The sequence below is a fragment of the Heloderma suspectum genome, chromosome 5, assembly GCF_057233095.1.
Source record: "Heloderma suspectum isolate Gila_16-S chromosome 5, 16-S_ref, whole genome shotgun sequence".
NCBI lineage: Eukaryota > Metazoa > Chordata > Lepidosauria > Squamata > Helodermatidae > Heloderma > Heloderma suspectum.
Window position 1 is genome coordinate 204930611 of NC_139462.1, and position 20644 is coordinate 204951254.

Here is a 20644-nt window from a genome sequence, read left to right on the forward strand (position 1 = left end):
AACCAGCATACTGGTTCCTTGCCCATCATGCTTAGTCAAATTTCTTCCAGTTCCTGACAGGTACACCTGGCCAGTATAAAATATCACTGAGAGGCATTTCCCCCTTTATAGAACAATTAGATTAATCTTTGCAAAATTTCATCCTATCCTGACTTTGGAGAGGAGGTGTTTTGTAGCCTAGGTTTCATCACAACAATTCCAGCAACGTAAGCAAAGGCACTATGTCGGGAAATACAAAATGCTACGTTTCCCGAGATGTGTGAATGTTCGAGTTGTGTTAGGACATATATCTTTGCCAGCCTGTAACTTCACTGCTACACGGCATAGAAAAATGCTATACTCCTTCAATTAGGAAAGAAAGAAACTCTTGTATGCGTGCTTCTTTCAAGGAAACAAAAATATCAGCATTCCTGAAAACTGCAATTGGAAAAAGTTCTGTGAGTGCACACGTGCATTTGAATGGACAGTAAAAACATTTAGTTGGAGTAACATGCACATTAAGTCACAGCCATCGTGACACAGTAAAAAACTGTTTTTCCAGCAGCTCTTTTAAAATGTATGTGGAACAACCCCATAAAAGCACCCTCAGAATTCAATAGCCTGACTTTACTTAGTGTCATACAAGAAAATATCACCAAAACTATTAACGTACCCAGTTTTAGTCAACTGTAACACCACAGTTCTTCCCTTTTTCCTATTCCCAACAACCCAAAGATGAGCTAAGGGAACTGCAGAAAGGATTTCCATGTCTGTTTAGGGGACAACTTTATTTTTGACTTTTTGTTTTGTCATTAATTCCATTAGCATGTATTAGACCCAAACTATTTGCACAAGCCTCATTGATTTCAGTGGTAACTAAAACATGACTAACATATCTAAATTCAACTAATTCAGTCTGGATCCAACCCTACAGGAACAAAGAAATGGGAAGAAATCTTCCCCCGACATCGACAATTTGGCAGGGCAAGAAACATAGTAGTTAAGAGGCTGGGCTATGTGCTTCTCAGCTTAGGCCTGGTCACTGCCTTGTTGTGGCGAAGGGGCTTGCGTAACTCAGTGAAGCCATAAGCTATGCCGTGCAGGGCCACCCAAGACGGACAGGTCATGGCAGAGAGTTCTGACAAAATGTGGTCCACTGGAGAAGGAAATGGCAACCCACTCCAGTATTCTTGCCAAGAAAACCCCATGGAACGTATCACAAGGCTAAAAGATATGACGCCGGAAGATGAGCCCCTCAGGTCGGAAGGTGTCCAATATGCTACTGGGGAAGAGCAGAGGGTATTTCCAAGTAGCGCCAGAAAGAGTGAAGCGGCTGGGCCAAACCCGAAAGGACACTCAGCTGTGGATGTGTCTGGCGGTGAAAAGAAAATCCGATGCTGTAAAGAACAATATTGTTTAGGAACCTGGAATGTCAGATCAATGAATCAAGGTAAGCTGGAGGTAGTCAAACATGAGATGGCAAGATTGAACATCGACATCTTGGGAATCAGCGAACTAAAATGGACAGGCATGGGCGAATTTAATTCAGGTGACCATCATATCTACTATTGTGGGCAAGAATCCCTTAGAAGAAATGGAGTAGCACTCATAGTCAATAAAAGGGTGGGAAAAGCAGTACTGGGGTACAATCTTAAAAACGATAGAATGATCTCAGTACGAATCCAAGGCAAACCATTCAACATCACAGTAATTCAAGTCTATGCCCCAACCACTGAGGCCGAAGAAGCTGAGGTTGATCGGTTCTATGAAGACCTACAACACCTTCTAGAACTAACACCAAAAAAAGATGTCCTCTTCATCATAGGGGATTGGAATGCTAAAGTAGGAAGTCAAGAAATCACCGGGATAACAGGCAGGCATGGCCTTGGTGTACAAAATGAAGCAGGACAAAAGCTAATAGAGTTTTGCCAAGAGAACATGCTGATCATAGCAAACACTCTTTTCCAACAACACAAGAGGCGACTCTACACATGGACGTCACCAGATGGTCAATATCGAAATCAGATTGATTATGTCCTTTGCAGCCAAAGATGGAGAAGCTCCATACAGTCAGTAAAAACAAGACCTGGAGCTGACTGTGGCTCAGATCATGAGCTGCTTCTTGCAAAATTTTGGCTTAAATTGAAGAACGTCGGGAAAACCACTAAACCGTTCAGGTATGACCTAAATCATATCCCTGATGAATATACAGTGGAGGTGAGGAATAGATTTCAGGGATTAGACCTGATAGACAGAGTGCCTGAGGAACTATGGACGGAGGTCCGTAACATTGTTCAGGAGGCAGCAACGAAATCCGTCCCAAAGAAAAAGAAATGCAAGAAAGCCAAGTGGCTGTCTGATGAGGCTTTACAAGTAGCTCACGAAAGAAGGGAAGCGAAAAGCAAGGGAGAAAGGGGAAGATATACCCAACTGAATGCAGAGTTCCAGAGAACAGCAAGGAGAGACAAGAAGGCCTTCTTCAATGAACAATGCAAAGAAATCGAGGAAAACAATAGAATGGGAAAGAGTAGAGATCTCTTCAAGAAAATTGGAGATCTCAAGGGAACGTTTTGTGCAAAGACGGGCATGATAAAGGACAAAGAAGGCAGGGACCTAACAGAAGCAGATGAGATTAAGAAGAGGTGGCAAGAATACACAGAAGAACTATACAGGAAAGATTTGAATGTCCCTGATAGCCATGATAGTGCGGTCACTGAACTTGAGCCGGACATCCTAGAGAGTGAAGTCAAGTGGGCCTTAGGAAGCATTACTAACAACAAAGCTAGCGGAGATGACAGTATTCCAGCCGAGCTATTTAAAATCCTAAAAGATGATGCTGTTAAAGTGCTGCATTCAATATGCCAACAAATCTGGAACATTCAACAGTGGCCACAAGACTGGAAAAGGTCAGTTTACATTCCAATTCCAAAGAAGGGCAACGCCAAAGAGTGTTCAAACTACCGCACCATTGCGCTCATTTCACATGCCAGCAAGGTGATGCTCAAAATCCTACAAGCTAGGCTTCAGCAGTATGCGAACCGAGAACTACCGGAAGTAAAAGCTGGGTTTAGAAGAGGCAGAGGAACTAGAGATCAAATCGCCAACATTCGCTGCATCATGGAGAAAGCAAGAGAATTCCAGAAAAACTACTATTTCTGCTTCACTGACTACGCTAAAGCCTTTGATTGTGTGGATCACAACAAACTGTGGCAAATTCTTAAAGTGATGGGAGTACCAGACCACCTTACCTGTCTCCTGAGAAACCTGTACGAGGGTCAAGAAGCAACACTAAGAACCAGAGATGGAACAACCGATTGGTTCAAAATTGGGAAAGGAGTACGACAAGGCTGCATATTGTCACCCTGCTTATTTAACTTATATGCAGAGTACATCATGAGAAATGCCAGGTTGGATGAATCAGAGATCGGAATTAAGACTGCCGGGAGAATTATCAACAACCTCCGATATGCAGACGATACCATCCTAATGGCAGAAAGTGAAGAGGATCTCAAGAGCCTCTTGTTGAGGGTGAAAGAGGAGAGTGCAAAAGCTGGTTTGAAACTCAACATTAAAAAAACTAAGATCATGGCATCTGGCCCTATCACTTCCTGGCATATAGAAGGGGAAGAAATGGAAGCAGTGACAGATTTTACTTTCTTGGGCTCCAAGATCACCGCAGACGGTGACTGTAGCCATGAAATTCAAAGACGCTTGCTCCTTGGGAGGAAAGCTATGGCCAACCTAGACAGCATAGTAAGAAGCAGAGACATCACCTTGCCGACAAAGGTCCGTCTAATCAAAGCTATGGTTTTCCCAGTAGTAATGTATGGCTATGAGAGCTGGACTATAAGGAAGGCTGAGCGCCGAAGAATTGATGCTTTCGAACTGTGGTGCTGGAGAAGACTCTTACGAGTCCCCTGGACTGCAAGGAGGTCAAATCAGTCCATCCTAAAGGAAATCAACCCTGAGTGCTCATTGGAAGGACAGATAATGAAGCTGAAGCTCCAATATTTTGGCCACCTAATGCGAAGAGAAAACTCCCTGGAAAAGACCCTGATGCTGGGAAAGACTGAAGGCAAAAGGAGAAGGGGACGGCAGAGGATGAGATGGCTAGATAGCATCACTGATGCAATGAATATGAACTTGAGCACGCTCCGGGAGAGAGCGCAGGACAGGAAGGCCTGGCGTGCTATGGTCCATGGGGTCACGAAGAGTCGGACACGACTGAACGACTGAACAACAACAACAACAAAACATGTAGGATAGCAAAGGTTGAAGTGAGATGGCAGAATGGACTGTACCCCTTCAGACTGCAGATAGCATTTAAAATGCTTCTTTCCAAGAAAACCTCCCCCAAAACTGAAAACTAACTAGCAAAAAGAGAAACGTCTTAGCCCAGCACTTTGTAGGGAGTTTGTGTTGGTTTCATTTCACTTGTGAAACTAACTAGTGCAGGCTGTTTTCACATTGTCACTCCTGAAGTAAGGTCCAGTTATCTTCATGCTGATTCTTAATATTTGTCTGTGTGTACAAATGTGGGTGATAACAGAAGAAAATGGTAAATGACTGGGCTAGTTAAAGGCTTTGTGTCGTGGTCGTAAAAGCACACATTAATATGCAGGTCTACTATTCTGCTGGAACGGTGGCATAATACTGGAGCTTTTTATATGGCTCTGCTGCATTGACTGGCATGCTTCAATAACAGCATATTTTTTCTGTGGCAAAACTATGGCTTAAGTCTAGGTATCTCATCATTCGCTCATGGTACTTATCTGAATGTGACAGTGGTAACAGCTCCTATAAGTGCAATGCATTTTACACATCATCAGTAAGACGACCAATTGTAGTTCTATGTAAAGTATATGTATTTTACACAAGTAAATTTTTCTGAGATATATTGTATCAATAATTTATTGATTTAAGATGATAAAAGTTGTATTTCAGGCACATAATCAGTAAGTGAATCGATGACAACTTCAAGTATTGCTCTGAATCCAACAGTATAAAAGTTTAACATTTGTTTTACAATGACAAAACAGCAAAATACAATAAAGATATTTGTCCTTAAAACATGAAAACACAGTACTCAAAACCATGCAATACAATTTGAAGAGACTGAAAAATTTAAGTCTGTTTCACTTTTAGCCAAAAACTGATTTCAATTATTTCCTTTTTTTAAAAAAAATATCCCCATGCTATGTAAATGATTTTAAGTCCCACATAGTTCTTGTGTGCATGCATAGAACACTCCACTACACTGAAGAGAACAGACAGCTCCTACTTATGCAAAGCTCCATGTACACCAGAGCTCTTGGATGATCTTATTAAAACAAGCATGTCGAAAGTCACTACAGAGTTGGGTCATTGCATCCAAGCTAGCAATGTGGTATGTCCTCCCTCAACACAAAGAACAAGGTGATCTTACACATATTAATAGTTATTGCCAGTAAGAACACAGTGTTGTAATGCTATATTTTAGGTGGCAGTCACTGGTAATGGGACAGCACTATGACAGAGATTCTCTGGGCTGTCATAACATTTGATACCTATAGGATAAATGCTTCCTTGTTCTCAACAAAAACATTGTAAGGACAGACACACACATTATAGTTTACAAATAAATCTATTTCTAAAGAAATACTTCGGATCCTCTTGTATACAAAATTTAGACACTGGTAGATACCAGGCACTCTTGAGCTCTAGCTCTCACTGTATACTCTGAAAATCAAAGATACTTCGTACCTAAAAATAAAAAACAGTGATTTATTCAATTAAGTATTTTTAAAAATGGAACATTTTACTTGAAAAAAAATCCAGTATGCTATTTTTCATGCAATTATAAATGGTGCTGAAGTGAAGCCATACTTAACTCACCCTAAACAGTAAAACCTGAGAAACTCAAGATTACATTATGTATGTTCTGTGCCAGGTCTATAGGATGCATCAAACTAGCATAAATGTTTCCAAGAGACGATGTTTTGGTTGTTTGGCACTTTTCTTGTATTACACAATTTTAAAACATAAATGCAATGAACCCAAACCCCCAATCATCTATTTAGACTACATTTGCAAAGACCTGGTGGTTTATCTGTATCTAAACTAAAATATTTACATGGAATGTTGAGTTTATAAAGCCAATGCTTCAAATTACAGACCTACGGATCTGTTTAATAAATGATCACATTGACAAGAAATTCAAAAAAATTAATATCCCTTCTCACCTCTTTTCATAAATATATATAGTCTCACTAAATTCTTTTGCCTTTAAATAAGACAGCTAACCCTTTTATACGTCAACATAAAATAACTGGGCTTCCTGTTTGCATGCCAAGGCTGTGATGCATCACCACCCCATGCTATTGGTAAGACAAATTCACTTACACACAACATGTATATCTTTTATCGACTAATATACTTTGTGTCAAGAGGAAATCAAGAAAAAGCAAAAAAAAAAAAGTTTCTAGAAAACAGAACTTGAGGTTTCAACTGTATGTAGCCCGTGTAAAATGAGAATGCCCCAGAAGTTTTAATTACAAGTTTTCAATTTTAAAAAATAGCTTCTGTGTTTCTCAAAGGCTGTTTTAGAAAGGTGTATTTAAAACCATGAAGCACGTATATAAATAAAATCCGTTTACACAACTGCCTTTATCGCAAAGGCCCCTTCTACCCTGTTATCTTAATGACTTACGTAAGAATTACGCTAACCAACCCAAGCTCTGATGTTTAAACTAAAAGTCTTACATTGCTTTAGCTCTCATCAAAGAGTAATCTACAAATACTCTAGAATATTATTGCTTACTGAAAATACCCAAGAAAGTTTTCCCACCAAAGTAAATTACATTTGCTCTCCTGGTAAAGTTAGTGTGAATGTGGAAAACAAGATCATCCACCACACACACAAAATCCATATTGAACCTAATTGAAACACATATTCTAGTCAAAGAAATGCTTACCTCCCCAGTTTTACATTTTTCAAGTGCTAACCCAGAACCAGACTTGGTAATAACACAATTTGTGGCCACTTCAACACTCAACCAACACTCAAACCTTAAGATCTTCCATCAACTCTTGTCATAAAGGAAAACTTACACTGGAGAGATAACACATTTCACAAATTGTTTGTATCACAATAGGTGAGGATGCTTTTCAAAAATCTGCAAACTCAATCTGTTAAAAATAAGGCGTCACTGTGATCTTCTGCTTCCAAAATCCTGTTTCCAAACCGGAAGGTTTACATGCAGAAAATAAGATCAACATTCCACTGCACCGAGTTTGTAAAGGCATCGGTTTGCCAAAACTAGAAAAGCTTCCCACCAACAAAATGTCCATTTAGATCCAACTAAGTACCTTATTAAAAATATTATGAAACCTTTTATTTGTTTAGTGTTATGAATGCACCCAACTGACTGGAACCCAAAAGGTTTCTCTCTCCAGTTTGTCAAAGGTTGTTTTCAACTCATTGTAAGCCGTAATAAGATCATCATTTACTATAACTTTGTCAAAAAGATGGGTGTATTGGCTTTCCATAATCTGTGCAGATTTAATCATTTCTTGAAAGTCTTCTTCCTAACATAGAAAGGAGCAGTCAGACAAGAGTAAAAACAAATCAGTCCACATAACTGTCAAGCTCAAAGTGACTTATGCTTTATGGCTTGGATCCAAAGATCTTGCTGCTTGAATAGAAGGCATTTCCACATGTTCAGGAGAAAGTACCCAATTTCCCATATCCCCCACAAACTGCTTTGGAGGCTCTGCAGCTGCTTAATTTTCAGTAGCCACATACGTGGGGGATCAGTGCCCCCCGCCCCAATGACTGGACATGCCTTCTACTTCTGCTGCAGGATCTCTGGATCAAAGTCTATATTTAGATAATAGGTAATTAAAATGTGAATGAAAATTATATTTATTTATTATAAACTTTACATAATCCTGAATTTCAAACTATTTTGTAATAATTTTGAAAGTTTATTTTGCCCAACTTCCACATCTTTCCTCTTCTGCATATCAGCATCATTAACCAGTAACTGATAATTAAAGAAATGTCTGTGTGCTAGAAACAGCACTGGAAAATGTTTTTAAGCTGTTTACACTAATGATGTACTGACCAACTGCATTACCTAAGACCCAGCCTGCTATTAGCAAGGGATTTACTAGAACACAGTCTGTATTTTTGAAAGTTTGGTAAGAATCCAAAGAATCATTCCTTTCGGATTCCTGGGTCTTACTAGGGCTCATTCAGTAGGTTTATGTTCATGTTTTTTGAAACACAGAATGTAACTATATAAAATTAAGACAGAAAATCCTAACAGGAGAATGCCCGCAAGGCTGCATTATGCTTCTCCAAGTTAAGAAACTATGTGTGCATTCAACAGTCCAGTCTCAAGAAGTCTCGCTAACCTGAATATTCCAGAAGTATGTATTTTTAGATAACCAAAATTTACAACAAGAATTTTGTCAGAAATAAATTTACAGTGTCCATAATTACTATATTTGATGGACATTCAAAGAAAAATATCATAGGTTCCACATATTCCTGGCAGGAAGGTCCCAAGGGTGGTTGCTCATCTCACCATGACACACCTCAATGACCACCACAGGCTCCATTCTGTGAGACATCCCCTTCCTCATTCAACATGCACATGAGACTGCTAGCCATGGAGGCTGGTGAATCAATGTGCTTATTACACCAGGTTTGTCTTTTCTTGTTATCCACACTCATGCCTACAGTTTTGGAGCATATTTAGTATCTGATTCTGTGGAGAGTAACTGAAAACTGAAGATGAATCGACATAAAACTGATACACCTATGACAGGCAAGCCTCATGACTCTCACAGCATAGGCATAAGAACTCCCCATCAGGGATAGCAGTGGCAGCTGAAAGGAACACTGGTGGAGGGGGGTGTAACTGGTTCCATCCTACAGGGCAAGTTCCCTGTTGGCTGGAATGCTTCTGCCACAAAGGTGAGCAGGGAGCTTGGAAGGGAAGTTAACCTCCTCTACCCCCACACCTCTCTGTCATGGAAGCCGTAACACTGTTGCTGCCACTGCCAAAAGGACATGCCAAAAGAACATTATACAAATCTATGGTGTGACCACACTTCGAATACTGTATACAGTTCTGGTCACCACACCTAAAAAGGATATTGTAGAGTTGGAAAAGGTGCAGAAAAGGGCAACTAAAATGATCAAGGTGCTGGAGGAACTCCCCTAAGAGGGAAGGGTACAAGAGCTTGGATTGTTTAGCTTGGAAAAAAGGCTGGTAAGGGGAGACATGATAGAGGTGTACAAAATTATGCATGGTTTGGAGGAAGAGCATAGAGAGACATTTTCCTTCCTCTCTCATAATCCTAGAACTTGGGGTCATCCCATGAAGCTGATTGGTTCAGGACAGATAAAAGGAAGAACTTCGTCACACAGCGCATAGTTAATCTATAAAATTCACTTCCACATGATGTAGTGACGGCCACCAATTTGGATGGCTTTAAAAGAAGATTGAACAACTTCATGGAGAATAAGGCTATTGATGGCTACTAGCCCTGATGGCTATATGCTACCTCCAGTATCAGAGACAGTATGCCTGTGTACCCCAGTTGCTGGGGAACATGGGCAGGAGGGTGCTGTTGCACTCATGTATTGCTTGTGGGTTTCCTGTGGGCAGCTGGTTGGCCTCTGTGTGAACAGAATGCTGGACTAGATGGACCCTTGGTCTGATCCAGCATGGCTCTTCTTATGTTCTTACGTAAAGCAGGATGGCAAAGATGGCTTCTGGAGTGATCAGCCTCCCTAATTCAGGTTCCTATAATATTATTATATTAGTTACGTTGAAATTATCTGCAGTGTGAACAAGTTAATTCCAAGGGCATGTGGTCATCTTCATTGATCAATACAAAAACTATGGCAACATCCTACTTTTGTGGGAAGACAAAAGTCACTTACTTGAAAAGGTTTAGCAGCACCTTTTTCATCCTTGCTTGAAATTACCTTGGCATTTTTTCTTGTCTCTCGCAAACGCTCAATTGATGGAGGTTTTATAAATATGACAAATGGTTTAAATTCTAATGTCCTTAAATGCTTCACTGTCTGGAGAGAAGAAAATGCTAAGTTATGACCAACTTGTTTTAAAATTTATTTACTTTGAGTAAGGCAAGTCATCTGGCACTCTAGCTTCTATTTGGCACTTCCCTTTATTTTTCTCCCTCATCCCCCCATACTGCTATTAAGTATGATTGATAAAGCACTGTAATTGTGCAGAGCAATTTAGAATCTTTTGTTTAAAAAGATGCTCCATGTTATTACCTGAAATATCAGTCATTTTGTTTGTATATTCTAATTCTATAAATACAGGACACTGAACGAATGAGAGTCCATTTCTGAACAGTCAGGCAAACGTATGAACGTTAGATTAATTAAGCAAAAAAAAAAAAATCAATCTTCTTTCATAGTTGATGTGCTAAGCAGCTTTTAGCACTCAGGTCCATGCTTCACTTTACTAACAGTTCAGTTTTAGGAGTAGCTGCTTAGACACTCACGCTGACTTTCTGTTCTGATCCCTGAAATATTCTATTAATTTTTACTCAAATTCATAACAGCAATGCAAATCAATATTCAGTTACCAACAGAAAAATGGAAAGCCCTACTGCTTACTTACATGTGGCTGTACATCCAACAAACAAACTTTATTTTTAGCCAGAACACATCTGACCGAGTCTATACTGGTACCATAGTAATTGTTTTTATATTCCCCATATTCAATAAACCTGTAATAGAAAAAAAAATATTATTCCTGTTTCATTTAACAAGTCCCTAACTTAAAGCTATACAGATAAGGTTCACATGGGCTTCTGTGTGAGATGTTTGCTTTGCTATTTTTTTTTTTAAATCGGCAAACATGCTTTTATTACACTGACATGGAACAAAAGACATGGGGCCCAAAAAAACACTAATGTTTTCTATGATCCTTGTCTAAACCAATGCAATGGAATAAAAGAGTGAATAAGCTAAACAACAGAAACTACTGAAGGCTGACAGCATGTTACATATTATCAAAGTGTTCTGTCTCCACATATGAATCCACATACTGTTTTATCACAGACTTGTTCCATTTGCTTTTATAAGAGTATACAAAATGTTTGCCAAAGGGATATATGTCTATTTCAAGGAGCAATATTACCAGTACACTGGCTTAATATTGGACCAACTAGTGCAAACTAGGACACAACACACACTTGACTTTATTAATCTTATTTTCAAAAGCAACTTTTGAATGCAGCAAACATCTTCTGACAGACTCACCCCCCACCCCTCACGTTTCAGAAGTGGTCTCAAAGGCAGAACAGGAAAACTGCTGTTTAAAAACAAGAATTAAAAGTGCTACTGTATGCATCTATGGACTGTAGACATAGCTGAGAGTGACAGTATATGTAATTACATTTAGCATTTCTAGAAATGGTCAGCAGTTGTCAATCTGTGTGCATGGTAAGTGGTTCACATTAACCCACAGATCACTGGTAGGTATACAGATATTTAAGATAAACTGAAAATACATTGCTGGCCTCCAAGAATTCAAATTCAAGTTGCTTCTAATTACTTTTGAGTATTTAAATGAGGACACATCTTTCCAGTATTAAACTGATGTCTAGCCACAAAATGACAAAACATTTTTATGTCAAGAGTTTTTGTTTCCCACATACTTGTTATTCTGTACATCTGTCTCAAACAAGTGCTTGGAAATAAAATTGTACTCAACACCATCACTTTCTTGGCTTCTTCTTGCTCTTGTTGTGTCTGGTTTTGAGAGAGAATTTAAAAAGTTTACAAATAAACAAAAACAAACAAAATTCTTATCCTATCTGGTGTTAATCACCAACATGATCTTGCAATGCAAGTGAATGGTATTCAGCCTTCAGAAATTCATGGAAAATAATAAACTCAAGAACTCCCCCCTCCCCAACACACACAAATACATCCAGATCAGGAATGGGCATGGGCTCATGTACTTCCTTCCCCACTTTTCATGGTCCCTTTACAGTGTAGAGAAGTAATCCTGTAGTTTTTAAATGTTGAACCTACTCTAATCCTGGATCTCAAATCTCCTTTCTGGTGGTTTCATTGTTCAGGAGAAGGGTGGGGTAGTAACTATGCAAGCCTGAGGCCCACTCCTGACCTCACTGCTTGAGAAACTCCTTTGAATGATTAAAGATGGCAGTTTTCTACTTGCTTTTGCTTTCTGATTTGTCCTTAAGAGTTGATCTGATTTACCTCTGTCTGCAATTACTGGAAATAGTTTTGAACGTAATTACTTCCTGAAAATTAGCATGCTTTGTGCTAATAAAACTTATTTTTGGTCACCTCTGAATAGTATACCCAATAAAACCATTTGTGTTAGACCATCAGCATGCATCAACCCAGCCACAATGGTCAGCAGTTTTTATTTATAAAATTTTGTATGACCTAACAATAAAGCCTTTTCAAGCTTTTATAAGCTGTATTAGAATCATAGGGTTGGAAGGGGCCTACAAGACCGTCGAGTCCAACCCCCTGCTCAGTGCAGGAAGCCTGATTCCCAGGCAGTCTCCCATCCAAGTACTAACCAGGGCTGACCCTGCTTAGCTTCCGACATCAGACTTAATCCCCTCTTCAACATAACCTTATTTACTTTCCAGCATTACTAAGGTCAATGTTTCTTTTAGAAATAAAATCTAAAATTTAGTGCACAGTAAATAGGTGTATCTCGCCATACCTTGGAATCCACTGGGCTGGGAGTAGTGAGCAAACAGAAATGCAGCAGTAGAGGAACACAAAGGAGTGTAGGCCTGACTATGGCAAAACTGGCTCATTAAGCCATTCAAATTCTGTCTAGGAGGGTCACAAACTCCTGCTGTCTGCACCATTTGTGGCACAGGTTGGATATCCATGCTCTACCATGTGCCTTTCTATATCATCTGTTTTCCCCATCTCCCACAGAAATTGTAATGAGAACTTCATTTTCCAAAATACCTGGCAATAAGCAGCAACAGCAATATCAACCTTTTGCTAAAGAAAAACATAGCCAATTTATTTAAATTCTTAATCGAGCTGTGAGTACCCTTAAAATGAACTTAATACGGACGTTCATACCAAGTTTGAACATGTTACCCTTATGCCAACTTAAGCAAACAGAACTGATACAGTAAGGATTTAACAGAACAGATTTTTACTTACGTGGCACTGTTACACCATAATGCTGAGTATCACTGATTAACAATTTCCGTTTCAGTTCATTCAACCCTACACCCACAGGACCTGAAAGTTTAAATGCATTTTAATCAATTATCCATCTTTGATTACTAATATTACCACATAGTACCTTATGATGAGAAATCTGAAAGGCTTTTCCAGTGACATAAGACCAGGAAAACATTTGTACTGGAACAACTCCAACACCATCAGTATTCACTATGCTGATATAAAGAATTTGCCAAAGGCTTGAATTCATGTGATCTATGAGCTTCACAAACTTTAGCTCTACATTATCTGTGAAATAAATAGCTTGGTGCCTGTTGTGTCAAAGAAAAACTGACACGCATGGAGAGTTGACTAAGATATTAATAAACAAATCTGGATTTTAAATCTGGATTTTAAATCTCTGCATTGCTGCTAGGTTTGATTCTGGTTGTATTGTTATATTGTGGCTTTAATGCTTTTATATTTTATAGTGTTTTACTGAGTGCTTTGTGGTTTTAATTTCTGTGAACTGCCCGGAGAGCTTCAGCTATTGGGCGGTATAGAAATGAAATAAAAAAATCCTGATCGAGTAGGGAGGTTAAGCTGGGTACTTTCAAATATCATGACTGGATACCAAGACAAGACATCATGATATAAATCGTCATTGTCATCATCATAAATGGATGTTTAAATCACGTTTCAGGATAGATTATACTCCTGAGGCAGTTTAAAGTAGTTAATAAAACAACATAAGAACATACAAAAACATTAAAATATTAAAATATAAAACCATACAGAAAAACCGTAACAGCATATAAATCAATAGATCAGATAAAACAATAAGATAAAAATAACAGCAGCATATGAAAACATTAAAATAGCGGCAGCAGATAGAACAGTTAAAGCACCACAATCATGCAAAAGCTAACTGGAATAAAAAAAGTCTTTAGGCCCGTCTAAGGGTCAACGAGGAGGGGGCCAAATGTCTTTCCCTGGAGAAAGCTTTCCAGGGATGTGGGACTATCACAGAAAAAGCCCTGTCCCTATAACTTGCCATCTTAACAGCTCTTAATACTGGTACAAGAGCAGGGTTTCAGAAGCCAGCCTTAAGGCCTGGGCAAGTAAATATGAGTGCAGAAAGCCTTGTCCCAATCAGTTTAGTGCTTTAAACAAGCATCTTAAATTGGGCTCGAAAACAAATAGGGAGCCAATGTAACTGGTGCAGAATAGATATAATGTGATCAGAATGCCTAGTTTTTACAAGCATTCTCACTGCCACATTCTGCACTAATGGAAGCTTCAGAATTGTCTTTAAAGGTAGCCCCATGTAGAGTGCACTACAGTAATCCACCCTGGATGTAACCAATGCACATCTCAATGAGGCGAGATCTGCCTTCTCTAGATAAGGCTGCAATTGGCAAACCAGCTGAAGGTGGTGAACAGCACTCCTGGCTACTGATGACACTTGTGCCTCCGTAGAGAGTGCTGGGTCCAGGAATACTCCCAAACAGCATACTTGGCCCTTTAGGCATATCTGCTGCAGGGATTGCCAAGAAGTGAGTAGGGAGGCAACAGAGACTCGCTGTGTAATACACAGAACCTTTACTCAGTTAATAACACCTCTTCACACCTGTAGCATTATGCCTAATTGGCTAAACAAAGCAAAGAAGTTGCCAGTCAGCATAAATAGGTTTTCCGCCATGCCCAGGCTTTTACCGGGCTCCTCCTTCAGGGAGGGGCCTCCTGACCCAACGTCTGATGGACCGCTAATCTGGCAGACTGCCTCCCACCTCCTCTCAACTCTGCTCACTTAACTCTGTGCCAAATTCTGACATCTGTCAGTTCCAGTGATCCCTCCCCCTCTGTCAAACAGTGAGTTCCCATGGGGAGGGGGGATGACGGCCTCTGAACCTAGACCTCCTGTTCGATAAGACCCTGGGAAGAATCATCCCTGACTCCTGGAGAGCCTTGGGGAATTTCCTCCTCTGCTCCCTGTCTTGGCAGGGCTCCTTCTAGCTCTGACTCCGAATCTGAATCAGAGTCCAAAAACAAACCAGGGAGCTTGGGCCCAATACTGACACCTGGATGTTGCACAATGCCATCCAGACCAGCAGATTTCCCAACCCACAACACTTCCGCCTTGCCTGGATTAACCTTCAGCTTGTTTGCCCTCATCCATCCCAAAACTGCCTCCAGACAGCTATTTGGGGTTTCCACTGCCTCCAGATCAAAAGGTGGAAAAGAGAGATAGAGTTGCATGTGATCTGCATACAGATGACACTTCAGCCCAAAACTCCAGTTTCAAATAGTAAAAAGCATGGAGGACACGATAGAACCTCGAGGCACTGCAAAGGCCAATGGGTGGAATGAAAGTACCATACCCCAAGCAGGACTGGAGCCACTGCAACACAGTGCCCCCAGGCTCCAACCTGGAGAGATGATCCAGAAGGATACAATGGTTATCAAAACCTGCTGAGGGGTCCAGGAGAACCAACAGGGTCATGCTCCCTGTCCATTCCCCAATGTAAGTCATCCATCAAGGTGACCACAGTAGTTTCTATCCCAAAGCCAGACTGGAATGGATCTAAATAATCAGTGTCCTCCAAGAATGCTTGGAGTTGACAAGCCACCATTCAGTCCAGGACCTTGCACATGGCACAATGGCACACAGAAATGGGCAATAGCATGGCACAATGGCACACAGAAATGGGCAATAGCTTTCCAGAGCCATGAGATCTAAATTTGGCTTTTTTCAAAAGTAATGTTATTGCTGACTCCTTCAAAACTGTTGGGACCACCCTATCTCTTAGCAAGGCATTTACTGCAACTGATTCCCCTAGAGAAAGCCCAGCCCTGGCCAATTTCAAAAGTCAGGATGGGCACAATCCAAAGATCAGGTGGTTATTCTCATCACTCCAAGTAGCTTGCCATCTCCAGGCTGCAGAAGCTGAAAGGTATACCCAACAACAGGACAGAGTCTTGGCTTCATCTATCTCTGATTCGGTTAAAATTATGGTATCTACATTGATATGAACGATTTTATCTGCAAAATGCAAGGCAAACTGTCACAACAGGTCTTCAATGGTTCAATTTGATAATTTACTGGGTCTGCATAAAGTATTTGTTTTATTTACTGTACTTTTATCCAGTTTTTCAGACAATTACTGTCTCCCAAAGCAGCTCACATCATTCAAAGAAAGGGACAGGCCCTGCCATCAGGCTTACAAACTAAGAAGACAAGACACACAAGGGAAGGGGAGGGGAGGAAGAGGAGGGAGATAACTTTTTCAAGGCCTGAAAAAGGTGGTGAGCGGTAAGCGGGCATTTAAATACACTTCAGGCCGGGCTGGTCATCCCTTGACAGTATTCTTGTTTGCAATTCATGGCTCTTGTTCCTTTGGCTGATGGATGGGGCCAGAGTGCTCTTTCCCCTTAATTTTGCAGTCCCAGAGCAACTGACAGTTGTTACCAAGGTTCTTTCTGGCAGTGATGAGGAAGCAAGCTCCCTGCAACTGCTCCTTCTCTGGCCAATGGATGGGCCAAGTTGATCGCCCCCTTGGCTTGATGTTGTTCCTAATGCAATGGTGGCAGAGAAATATGTTTTTTTTTTTGCCAACATCTCTGCCACAGCATATGCTGAGATGGGTTCTAACCATTTCGATTCGGTTCAATTGCATTCATCCTGCGTTTTCTGCCATTTGCACTCCATGCATTTATCTGCCATTTCAGAACCCTCAGCTCCATGGAATACCATACAGTAGAGGTAATTTTATAGCTTGACCAAGGACACTTGGGAATGACTGAGTCTACAGCCCAAACCATTTTCTGGTTCCAGGTATCAGCTAGGAATGGCATTGTCAAGTTTAATATCTGCCTTGTATGAAATATAATTTATTGCAGCAAATTAATGTCTAAAATGTAAAAGCAGTCTGTTGGTGCATTTTGAAAATTTAAGAAAATAACTGCAACTATCAGCATTAGATTTTTGTCCTTGTAATTATTTGCAGCAAACATTTAAAACAAGCACTGCCACATGCTTACAATTATGTATCTATCAGATGGCAGCAACCTAAATGAATTATCAATCTCTCTTCAGGATATGGAATGGTTACTGATAGGTTTAATGATTTTTCAGCAGCAGTAGAAAGAAAGCCTGCTATAAAAGTATAATTGAAGTTCTGCACAGCCATGTAAACATTTTGATTTCCACTTATCCACTGTCTTCCTTACAAGGATTTTGAGACATTCAAAGGTATTTGAGAAAGGTTATTGCATTGTTTTGCCTTGAAATCTGAACCATTCCCTTGGCAAGGACCTCAGAAACTGTAACTGAATCAATGCTATAAACAGTCTTCAGTGCTTGGAGTGCCTAGATGACCAGCAATCATGTCAAGGCATCTGTAACAGCTTACACCATCTGATTTTATTTTTGCTCTGAACACCTTATCTGAAGTAGAAGTCAGTAAACTTATTGGCTTGGATCCTTTCTTTTGGCTCCGTGAACACAAGGAGCTTCCATTCAAGGAAGGAGAGTTGTGCACATGAAAGGGATCCTTCCACTCAGGCAAGGACTTCTTCTGTGTGTGCAACTCTCGTTCAACTCACAAAGTAAAAAGTTAAGGATCCAGCCATAATATTTAAACAGCTAGCTAGTTGAAACACTAACTTTTTAAAGAGGTAATTCTGGCCAATGTAAGATTCTTTCCTCCACCCCCACCCTGGAATCAAGGCCCTCTATTAAGTAGTCTCCCGAGCCATTATTTTTTGGAATCCTAAAGTTGAATAAAGACTCATTCAATAATACTAGACTGCAGCGTACTATGAATTTGATTTGTATCTCACCTTTCTGTATGTAAGAGTACCCAAAAGATGGCTTAAAATATACCAAAAACAGCAAAATAAAAAAAAACAGCCTGAACATACCAGTAACCCCAATATTATTAAAGGAGCAATCCTATGCATGTTTAGACAGAAAAGGGTCCTACACTTTCCAGCATTCCCTAGCCAGTGTGGCTGGCTGGGGAATGCTGGGAAATTTAGGATCTTTTTTCCTGTAAACATGCATAGGATTATAGCTTTAATAATTGTGCTCTAAAACAATTAACTACAATCAAAAATCCACAGTAAAATCAATTTTTAAAATGTGCCAGTTCACTCCCAAACCTTGAGGAATAAAAGGGCTCTTCCTAGTCTCCTGAACAGAACAGAATGGGCCTGGCAAAATTTGTATGGGAAAGCATTCCACCAAACCAGTGCCACCACAGGAAAAACATTCTGCTCCTTTGTAGCCACCAACCTAACTTTGGCTTGTAAGTGCACTCTGAGTAGGGGGCTCACAGGGATGGCCCTGCTTCCTCCCACTCATTTTAATGTCCTTTTTGTTATTCAGTTTATTGTCCCCTACCACAGGGCCATCGACCAGCAAATCCCATTAGAAGGAGCAGGAGAGAAGAAGAGGCAGGTGAAGACAACACCAGGTGCTTGCTCCTGTTGGTTTGATTTTGGTTTAAGTGTATGAGTTGCAGTGTATTCACATTGCATTTTATTAATGTTGTGAGTGGGGTTGAAGACCTTGGTTGACAATTGGGATATAAATCCACTAAATAAACAGATGCATAAATACTGCAAGCCAAAGGCTTCATTAGTGTTGAAGAGAGAGTAGAACAGAGAGGGAGATGGCACTTATATGGAGCTGTACTGGGAAGGACTTCTAGCCACAAGGGGCAACAAGGGAGAATTGTATGTATCTATCACAAAACTGGCATACAGAAAGCACATGATGGTATCAGAATTTAAAATGGCACAGATAAATTAATGTGCTCTTTTCCTGATCGACTGCAACATGTCAGTCCCTTTCTCAAATACCCTTTGGTCTTGTATGATGGGCCATCCCTCTTTGCATGTCCCAAGATTAAACTTTATCATTCAGTTAAATATCAGTCAGCATTCTCACTGCATTGCTGTTTTGGTCTCTTCTCCCTCAGGTAAGGGGAAGGAGTTAATCGCAGCCTTCTCTATGTCCTCACCCCCAAACCCTAGTTCAATTACCTCTTTTGGTCCATACCTGTTGAAGGGACACCAGTTTTAGGGCACATAATCCAAAATGCAACTAGAGCAAGATGTCTGCATTTGGTCAATAAATCCAATGGTGGCAGATCCATCACCATCCTCCTTCCCATTCCCCACACAAGGTTGGGGAGATTACAGCCCATCCTCACGTGCTAGACGTCTATCAGGATACTTAATGCTGACAAAAGTTCTGCAACATCTGTAAGATTTCCTTGTCTCTTAGTTAAAGTGTCAATCTAGCTAAACATTTGTTTCATTTTGTCATTTGACTTATATCATTGTCCCTCTGAATCTCAATGGAGTACCCTTACAGTTAAGGGTACTCCAGTGGGTTAACATACCACCTCACAGCTTGGATTGCTCAGGGCCCAAGTACCTAAAGTAAAGGCTATTTGATTTTAGAGACTGGAATGCCAAAACCACCTACCAGGAGTAACTACACTGCCTAGGAGGCTCTGCCTAGGCCTATTAGATGGAAGTGAAACAAAAAATTGCAGGAGGTGGCAAAAGTGGAATAATGTGATGAGGTTAGTGTTAGGGTTAGAAAGAACTCTAATAAAGAAAGGAGAAAAAGTGTGTTTCTGCACCCCACTGCTTCTCAATGGGCAGAGACAGACTTAAGAGAGTTTGTGATGGATGCTGACTGAAGGCAATGGGAAGACAGTACAGGAATATGAAGAGGGTATTAGAAGCATAAGTTTTAGGAAGATGTGAGAGGATGGAAATAATACAAGAGAAGCAGAAAAAAGAAAGTTGCGGTAGCCAAGGTAGGAGACAACCAGAATGTAAGCAGAGGGATAGTTTCACTGAAATAAAAGAACAACCTTTCCCCAACCTGATGCCCTCCAGATGTGTTAGGCTACAACTCTCATCATCCCCAGCCAGCATGGCCAATATATACAAAAGTCAGGCATGAACTTTCTGATACTGACACCAATGTGGCTAATCAAATTCCTTTTAAAAAGAAATTCTTTTACTTTAATAATACTACACATTCCAATTAACCCAAAAACAAAGTCAATAATTACACATTAAATAAACTACTAATCAAAATTTTAGCTACTTACAACCAATCAATTAAAACAACCAACCAATCTGAAACCCAGTTACAAACCGATTGCTCCTCACTCCACACACCAACACATACTACCAAATAAAGAGCACAAACTAAAGCTGAGACCATGTTACAGGGAGTTTACATTTGTGAATTAGAATAAATTAACTTAAAATAAAGTTAGGTGAAATCTCAACTTGGCAGGCAATTTTTTAAAGTAGACTCTAACAGTAAATGGTGTTTTCTGTTACTACAGCTGAACATTTTTGCCACAACCAATTATGTGAAAATTTAATTATTTGTCCTTGTGTTTCCTGGCACTAACATCAAAATTGTAT

General features: G+C 40.1%; 1 protein-coding gene across 12 annotated transcripts in view; it reads right to left on the reverse strand.

Moving 5' to 3' along the window:
• Positions 1 to 4831: 4831 nt before the first annotated feature.
• Positions 4832 to 20644, reverse strand: part of MPP7 (MAGUK p55 scaffold protein 7) — a 132044-nt gene continuing 116231 nt past the window's right edge. For 5 of the 12 annotated variants that reach the window (XM_084859139.1, XM_084859134.1, XM_084859137.1 and 2 more), the window contains 5 exons: positions 13181 to 13261; positions 11671 to 11764; positions 10629 to 10737; positions 9917 to 10060; positions 4873 to 7545 (listed from right to left, as the gene is read on the reverse strand). In XM_084859139.1, the coding sequence (XP_084715265.1) occupies positions 7366 to 7545; positions 9917 to 10060; positions 10629 to 10737; positions 11671 to 11764; positions 13181 to 13261 (608 nt within the window). In that variant the 3' untranslated portion in view covers positions 4873 to 7365. Of the gene's footprint in view, positions 7546 to 9916; positions 10061 to 10628; positions 10738 to 11670; positions 11765 to 13180; positions 13262 to 20644 lie in introns of all 12 variants that reach the window. The other 7 variants (XM_084859142.1, XM_084859144.1, XM_084859135.1 and 4 more) reach the window with 5 other exon arrangements.